General features: G+C 41.9%; 1 protein-coding gene across 5 annotated transcripts in view; it reads left to right on the plus strand.

Moving 5' to 3' along the window:
• Positions 1–7,271, plus strand: part of ACSL5 (acyl-CoA synthetase long chain family member 5) — a 45,506-nt gene extending 38,235 nt beyond the window's left edge. For 4 of the 5 annotated variants that reach the window (XM_029245655.1, XM_029245656.1, XM_029245659.1 and 1 more), the window contains exons 15-22: positions 954–1,026; positions 1,305–1,393; positions 1,677–1,793; positions 3,284–3,427; positions 4,047–4,148; positions 4,620–4,691; positions 5,076–5,222; positions 5,962–7,271. In XM_029245655.1, the coding sequence (XP_029101488.1) occupies positions 954–1,026; positions 1,305–1,393; positions 1,677–1,793; positions 3,284–3,427; positions 4,047–4,148; positions 4,620–4,691; positions 5,076–5,216 (738 nt within the window). In that variant the 3' untranslated portion in view covers positions 5,217–5,222; positions 5,962–7,271. Of the gene's footprint in view, positions 1–953; positions 1,027–1,304; positions 1,394–1,676; positions 1,794–3,283; positions 3,428–4,046; positions 4,149–4,619; positions 4,692–5,075; positions 5,300–5,961 lie in introns of those variants that run through there. The other variant, XM_029245658.1, reaches the window with a different exon arrangement.
• The last annotated feature ends 1,264 nt before the right edge of the window (positions 7,272–8,535 follow it).

An 8,535-nucleotide genomic window follows, 5' to 3' on the forward strand; every position in this document is an offset into this window, starting at 1 on the left:
ATATGGGGATATATGTATACATATAGCTTATTCACTTTGTTATACAGAGAAACTAACACACCATTGTAAAGCAATTATACTCCAATAAAGATGTTGAAAGAAAAAAGGTTCTGAATTGATGCCAAAGTCAGAGTTCCTCTGGTCTTTCAAACTAGCATCCTCCTGGCCGGTCTTAATACCTTCCTTTCCCTAAAACCAATAGGTCAGAAGGTCCTATTGCCACACCCCTCCCAGAAATGCCTTCCTCTCCTTCTCCACCAGCTCTGCCTATGACAGGCCATAGCCCCACTGCAGCCCATGCACTTACGTCCCCGCATCCCCTCTCCAGTCAAGATTATCCTTTATACCAGGAGCGGGCAAACTGCAGCACAGGCCAAATCTGGCCCGTTGCCTGTATTTATAAGTAAAATTTCAGTGGAACACATCCATACCCATTTATTTACATATCGTCTGCTGCTGCTTTGGTGCTACACTGGCAGAGTTAAGTCGTTGAAATACAGACCAAGTGGCTCACAAAGTCAAAAATATTCACTATCTGGTTCATATACAAAAAGTTTGCCAACCTCTGTTCCAAACCATAGCTATTTCCCTTAAAAAATGCTACTCACTTTCTTCAGCTCCTTCAGTAGCACTCCATTGCCTTGGCTCAAGTCTGATTGCCATTGGGTTGCCCATCACTCAATGAATAACTTGCTTTTTTCCATCAGCCTGAAATGCCACATTTCCCAAAGTATAGTATGTTTCCATACTTTGGTCTATTTCTGGACCCTTTTGGTTTTTGAGTGAATCCACAGTTGTAAAGATTTAGCAGCTCAGGCATAAATTCAAGGTATTAGGACACTAAGTGTCCTCCAACTCTCAGAGACCTTGCTTTCCTCATGTCTTGCCATAGGGCACGGCCGGCTCCTGCTTTATCTCGAGTAAGTCTCAAAGCCCTTCTTTGGTTTGCGCAGGTATACGAAGCTTACGGTCAAACAGAATGCACTGCTGGCTGTACAATTACATCACCTGGGGATTGGAAATCAGGTAGGTTCTTTGTCAACTGGGCAGGAGGTTCAGTGGTTGGGAGGAGTTCTAGATGAACCAGGACGCAGGCGTTTAGATAACCTCAGTGCTGTGGATGAATGTGGCAGATGCCAAACCTAAGCTTTGGTCCGGGGCTTCCTATCTTGGCTCTCCAGCACTGGTGCCAGATGACTTTTCAGTTTTATTCCTTTAGAATCAATACATAAATCTCTCTGAAATATGGCTGGGATTATCACCGTTTCGCGGTACCCTGGCTGATTCATTACGGTGTGTTTTAGGCCACGTTGGAGTCCCCATCGCTTGCAATCATGTGAAGCTGGAAGATGTGGCTGATATGAACTACTTTGCAGTGAACAACGAAGGACAGGTGGGTAGGCTGTGCCAGGCAGTCATTTTCAGACAATCATCGTGGGGACGTTTGCATCAGAAAAAGCACACAATTGTGAACAGGTTTGTGTTTGATTCTATTCAGAATTTTAGCAAGGAATTCAGTGTCTCTGAGCCTAACTTTCCAGTCCCCACAATGGGGATTAAAATCTGGTGCTCTTCATACATTAGTGGAAAGCATCAAATGATTCAAGGTGGTAGGAAAGTAGGTGTTTTGCAGCAGCCTTTGCTATTGTCACCACCTTGTACCATCTTATGTGCAGATCTGCATCAAGGGCACCAATGTGTTCAAGGGATACCTGAAGGACCCTGAGAAGACAGAGGAAGCCTTGGACAAGGATGGTTGGCTTCACACAGGAGACATTGGCCGCTGGCTCCCGGTGGGTGTTGCTTCAAAACTTCTGGGAGTCCCTACAGAGGAAAATTAGGTGACTTTTCCAAAGAAGAAGTGTAGTAGTCTATTTTGTTGTTGTTGATTTTTACTTTTATTGAGGAAGAAATTGTGGTAACTCCATGGGCCTATAGTGTTTGCCTTTTATGAGTTTCAAAGGGATAAGCTTCTTTCCACTTATATATGGAGACATATCAAAACAAGGACGCAGGATTTCTAAACAAGGTGTATGCAGAGGCTAGTTTTTGCCCCTTGGTGACCTTCACAGCCTCTCTTGGTGGAAGACACTGAGACTTTTTAAAAGCATAGCTTGCTAACAATTGGCAGTAAGTAGTCTCTGTCAACCCCCTCTGTTTTCCTAAGAGAGGAAATTAAGGCACGGTAATCATGGAGCCTTAAACCCCTGTGGAGGATATTCCAAGAGCTTTTCTCTCTGGAAGGTTTTTGTCTACTATGTGCTGGGGGAGCAGGAATGTAACTAGATTTAAAACTCCCTTCTTGCTCAATATTCTCAAGATTTAAGTGATATTCAAGGAATATCTGACAACAGATCTCTAAGAACCCTGGTTCTAATGATGTATTTCATAGATTTGGGTCTAGTGGTATTTTGCTAACAGATCTGTTTCTGCATAACGAAGAGTTCTCAGTTCTTATAAGCCTACAATGTAGGCAACAGATGTGTCCTCCCACTGGAATTGTAAAGGGCTGAGCCTTATTAATCACTTTCAGATAATGTCTGTTAGGCTGAATTGATGGCTAATTTCTTGAGTCGGCCTTGTTAATAGTTCCAGGGTTGGTTCAGTCTGCTGCGCTGTTCAGGGTGTGATCACGTGGACTGTATTTGCCACTTGTCCCAATTCTATAATTCAAATCCCTAAAAACCTAAGCGCCTCAGACCAATTAGCCCAGAGAAATGAAGCTGCAAATGACCTCTGGTGGCTGGTCAGAGAGCCCTCCCCAGCCTGCTTCTGTCCTAACAAGCGCAATTACTGACTTGCTTGATTAGCAGTGGCACAGTAGAGCTGTATAGCCTGCTCCCGGACCTAACAGGAGGGATACAGAAAAGGGAGTCAAGGAGGGGGAGAGCTAATTCAAAAGTCTTAATAAAAGATAACACCTTCCCTATTCCTGAGAGTTCTGGAAAAGGAGTAATTGGAAATTAAGTTGTTGGAAATTCAGAGCTGCAAAATTTCTTTGTTGGATGAGGCAACCATTTACACAATGCCAGTGGGTCCAAGGGACTTTTTCCAAGACTGCCCACTGACTCTTCAAAGACACACGCAGTATAGACAGGTTTTGAAGAAAGCTGCCTTCCTCCCCTTTCCCCAAAGCCAAGAAAGAGAAAGGAAAGATTGCCCAAAGGTCAATGGAGAGGTCAAGTTTAAAGAAGGAAGATTACCTCTGACTTCACCTCTCTCTTCACTGACATCACTCAGTAGGGCTCAGAAACACTGATGGTGTTATCTCTGTCTCCTGTAGAATGGAACTCTGAAGGTCATCGACCGAAAAAAGAACATTTTCAAGCTGGCCCAAGGAGAATACATTGCTCCAGAGAAGATAGAAGATATCTACATCAGGAGTAGCCTGGTGTTGCAAATTTTTGTACATGGGGAAAGCTTATGGGTAATATATATTGTCTTAACAACAGCCAGTTTCAGGCACAGACCATGCCAACTTCCATAGCTAAAGGAAATCTGTATAGGTAGATTTAGGATGAGAATATCTGAGCTTATAAAACTAAAGAAATGAAGCCACACTCCAAACCTCAAATAAGGCACTATAAATGAAAAAAAAAATTCTTTGAAACTATGATAGACTCTGTAAACAAGTCAGTAGAACTGTTAAAACAGTTATACTAAAGGGTAGCCATTCATTAGAAGAGCCCCATGGTGCACTTCGTTTCCACTACAATAGTTCTTCTGGCACAAACTGTCTTATATATACTGCACTTAAACTTAGCTTCTTGGGAGTGGGGGAGGATTGACATGGACAGGCCAGAGATGCTTTAAGCTTAATGTTGAGCTCCACTTCTATTCATGTTTGAATAGAACATTTTTGTAGAAATGTTGAGTGGGAAAATGGGATCAGAGTTCCATGAGGGTTTGAAATATATGGTGAGAAAACTGTAGGACGCCAGCACTGAATTTCAGGGCTTGGGTACAATCATGCATTCTGAGGTAACGCTTTCTTTCCCCACTGGGGGGCAGTGCTGCGCTAGTTCACATGCCTGTTTCCTTTCCAGTCATTCCTGGTGGGAGTGGTGGTCCCTGACCCAGATGTGCTTCCCTCATTTGCAGCCAAACTTGGGGTGAAGGGCTCGTTTGAAGAACTGTGCCAAAACCAAGTAAGTCTCACTCAGAAAAGCCTATGCCCACCCATTGGCCCGTCGTGGGAAGGGGAGGCCTCCCCAGCTTGGGCACCCACAGCTGCCTAGAGCCTCCTCTCTGGAAGAACAGACCCTTGCTGGGCGTGGACTGACTGCTTTTATTAGACTGGAAGAGAGGATGGGGAATTTAAAAACAACCAAAATCCCTATTCTTTTTATAGTAGCATGTGCATTGTGGAAAAAATAACTCGAAAATGAGGAATTAAATAATGCCATCCAGAGAAAACCCCTGCTACCAGTTAGATTTGTTTTTTCTTCCCATGACTTTTTTTCTTTGAGCAACATTTAGGTATCACATGTGCTGGCACATACCCCCATATCCTGCTTTTATCCTGATGAGCTTAGCAGGCATTTTGAATTGGTTCATGCTCAGCCTTTCCTTTAGGCTCTTTTTCAACAGCCATGCTCTGAGCTGTTTTATATTCCTAGGTTATAAAGGAAAGCATTTTACAAGACTTGCAGAAAACTGGGACAGAAGGTGGCCTTAAATCCTTTGAACAGGTATGTACTACTCATGTTATACCTGGTCTCTCATGTCATAAAGTTTTAAAGTTCGCATTTATAATGGGGTTTAAAATTTTAAAGTAGTTTCCAAGGAACTGATTTTAGAGGTACTATTAGTCCATTAATGACAGTAACCTTTGCATTTACCTGTCTAGCCCCTTCATGCTGTTCATTATTCCTCCTCCTTCTCCACTCATGTCTTTCCCAAATTATTAGTGTGTGAGAATGGGCATGTGTTACCTTTCTCTTTACCCTCCCACTTCATCAACGCCACTTTTATAAGGGGAAATATTCTTTAAGGTTCTTCACATAGCATTTAGAGGGCTCTGCGGAACCGTCCACATCACTATTAAACACGTATGCGTGCATCTTCCCTCCCAGGTCAAACGCATCTATCTTCATCCAGAGCCATTTTCCATTGAAAACGGGCTCTTGACACCAACCTTGAAAGCAAAGAGGGGAGAGCTTGCCAAATACTTTCGGACTCAAATCAACAGTCTGTACGAGAAAATCCAGGAGTAGGTTAAGGTACTTATGGCTGCGAGGGGCTCAGAGGTAGCCTGCCTTGTGGGAATATGGATTAAAAACTAATCTTATGTTCATTTTTTTGTCTTTCCTCCTGTCTGTTGTTGTAGCTACTTACTAAATTATAAAACCATAGTTTCAGGGCTTTTTAAAAATATTAAGTGAGAGAACTTACCATGTGGAAGCTTAGCCTTGAACTAAATAACTCTTGTCCTTCCCATCTTAAATGTTGCTGACATTTAGGGCTACTTCTATCAAGATACCTTTCTTCAAGGTCCATTTGTATCTTTGTTCCTTCCTTGTGATCTCCAACCTTTATAAGTGTAACTAGTTCAAGGGCCAAAGTGACCCTTTGGGAATTCTTCCATGTTTTCTAGTAAACCTAAATTGTTGGCAGTCTCAACATTTAGGCCTTCCAGTGTTCAAATTAAGAGAACTTTAAGTTCTGAAAAGCTGTTTATAATTCATGTTTTCTAACCATTCCACAAAACCACTAAAATTGAGTTTTAAGCTATCACAATATTAATTAATCATATCTGTGAGACAAATTTCTTCTTTGTACTTCTGTGTCCACTGAAGTTTGTGTCCAGAAGGGAAAAGTTTGATCACTCAGGGTTTCCTAAACCCTGTAGTTTCTCTGACTTGGGAGAATTTAAAACTGGGCCTATGACATTTTGTCCAAAAAGTATGTCCTGAAAGTGTTTTCTGCAGTATACCTGGTAACTGAACCTCTTCCCGACAGTTTGCTGCTGAGCTGGAAGCTGTGGGGGAAGGAGCTGAAACTCACGTCAAGTGCATTTTTCCAGTAAATGAAGCAAGCACTGAGTAACAACCTCCTGAACTGGGAATGAAGACCTATGGGCAAGCATGAAGCCTGCACAGCAGGCTTACCTTCTGGGAAGGAAGTGACTGATCTTTCCTCCCCTGACTCAGTTCCTGCTGTACCTTACACCCCTTCAACACGTGCTGCTTCCACTTGGAAATGTTCAGCATTCAGAATAAACCACTGCAGATAGCTTAAGCTGTGGTGTGTGTTTCCCCACAGACTGTGACGAGAACCAGCCTCAGACAGGACCCCTTAACAATCATGTAAGCTAGTGGCTCTCACACTTGGATACACACTAGAATTACCTGGGAGTTTAAAAAGATATTGAGGCCTGCGGACACTTAAGGGATTCTGATTAACATGGTCAGGGGTACAGCCTGGGCATCAGGATTTTTAAAAGGTCCCCAGGTGATTCTAGAATGCCACCAGGTTTGATAGCTACGTTGAAGACCAGGCCTTCTTATCCCACAGCTGTGAATAATAAAATAAATACCAGTCGAACCCTAACTCCAACTGAGCACAATTCATGTTCTTTCTCCTTTATCATCCAAGTAGTCTTGAACAGTGTTCCTTTCTGGTCTCTCACCGGAATTAAGGAGACTGTTCCTGGATGGTCTTTCTAGACCCTGAGCCCAGAAGAGCTGAGGAAACATCTATTCTTGGATATTTGAAACAGAAGGGCAGGCAGGAATTAACTTCCCTCCATGTCGATCTAACTCCCACTGTCTCCCTGACCTCCTCTCACACGCCCCCTTCACTCATTCCAACTGCACCACAATGGCTGCCTTCCTGTCCTCAAACACGCCAGCCACATTCCAGCCTGTTGTTCTGCCTAAAATGCAGATACTCCCAGAGACATGTGATCTGTCCCCTCATCCACTTTAAATGTCACCTCCATCAGACTGTCCCACCTGCTTTCTTCATAATATATGACTCCATCTGACATATATTTTACTGTCTGTCCACCTCCCTACCCCTCACTGGAATGAGGCAGAGTTGTGCTTCATTCATTGATGAATCCCCAAGTGCCCTTCCCTTATTGTTAACTGTTATAAGCCAGACCCCCAAAGCTCAAGTTCCTTGCCTTGGAAAGAATTACTACTGGAATAGGTGACTACTATAATTCTACCCATGTGTTTAGAAGAGCCCAAAAAATAGCTTTGTATACTACAAAGCTACAGTAATCAAAACAGCATGGTACTGTCACAAAAACAGACACATAGATCAATGGAACAGGATAGAAAGCCTGGAAATAAACTCATGTGCTTATGGTCAATTAATCTATGACAAAGGAGGAAAGAATATACAATGGAGAAAAGACAGTCTCTTCAATAACTGGAGCTGGGAAAACTGAAGAGCTACATGTAAAAGAATGAAATTAGAACATTCTCAAACACCATATACAAAATTAAACTCAAAATGATTAAAGACCTAAATGTGGGACTGAATACTATAAAACTCCTGGAGGAAAACATAGGCAGAACACTCTGACATAAATCACAGCAATATCTTTTTGGATCCATCTCCTAGAGTAATGGAAAGAAAAGCAAAAATAAACAAGTGGGACCTAATTACACTTAGAAGCTTTTGCATAGCAAAGGAAACCATAAACAAAAAGGCAACCTACAAAATAGGAGAAAATATTTGCAAAGGATACAACCTACAAGGGATTCATTTCCAAAATACAGAAACAGCTTATACAGCTCAATATCAAAAAAATAAACAACCCAATCAAAAAAGGGGCAGAAGACGTAAACAGACATTTCTCCATACAGATGGCCAATAGGCACATGAACAGATGCTCAACATTGCTAATTATTCGAGAAATGAAAATCAAAACTCCAATGAGATTTCCTCACACAGGTCAGAATGGCCATCATCAAAAAGTCTACAAATAAATGCAGGAGAGGGTGTGAAGAAAAGGGAACCCTCCTGCACTGTTGGTGGGAATTGGTGCAGCCACTATGGAGAACAGTATGGAAGTTCCCTCAAAAACTAAAACTAAGTTACCATATGATCCAGCAATCCCACTCCTGGGCATATATCCAGAAAAGCTGAAAAAATTAATTCAGAAAGATACATGCACTCCAATGTTCATGGAACCACTATTTACAATAGCCAAGACATGGAAGCAACCTAAATGTCCATGGACAGATGAATGGATAAAGATGTGGTATACAAATGCAGTGGAATACTACCCAGCGATAAAAAAGAATGAAATAATGCCATTTGCAGCAACATGGATGGACCTAGAGATTATCATACTAAGTGAAGTCAGACAGAGAAAGATAAGTATCATATGATATCACTAATATGTGGAATCTAAAAAAATGATACAAATGAACTTATGTAAAAAACAGAAATAGACTCACAGACATAGAAAACAAACTTATGGTTACCAAAGGGGAAAGAAGCAAGGAAGGATAAATTAGGAATCTGGGATTAATAGATACACACTCCTATATATAAAATAGATAGGGCTTCCCTGGT

Source organism: Monodon monoceros, unplaced genomic scaffold (assembly GCF_005190385.1).
Source record: "Monodon monoceros isolate NGI ecotype Baffin Bay Population unplaced genomic scaffold, NGI_Narwhal_1 Super_Scaffold_4, whole genome shotgun sequence".
Classification (NCBI taxonomy): Eukaryota; Metazoa; Chordata; class Mammalia; order Artiodactyla; family Monodontidae; genus Monodon; species Monodon monoceros.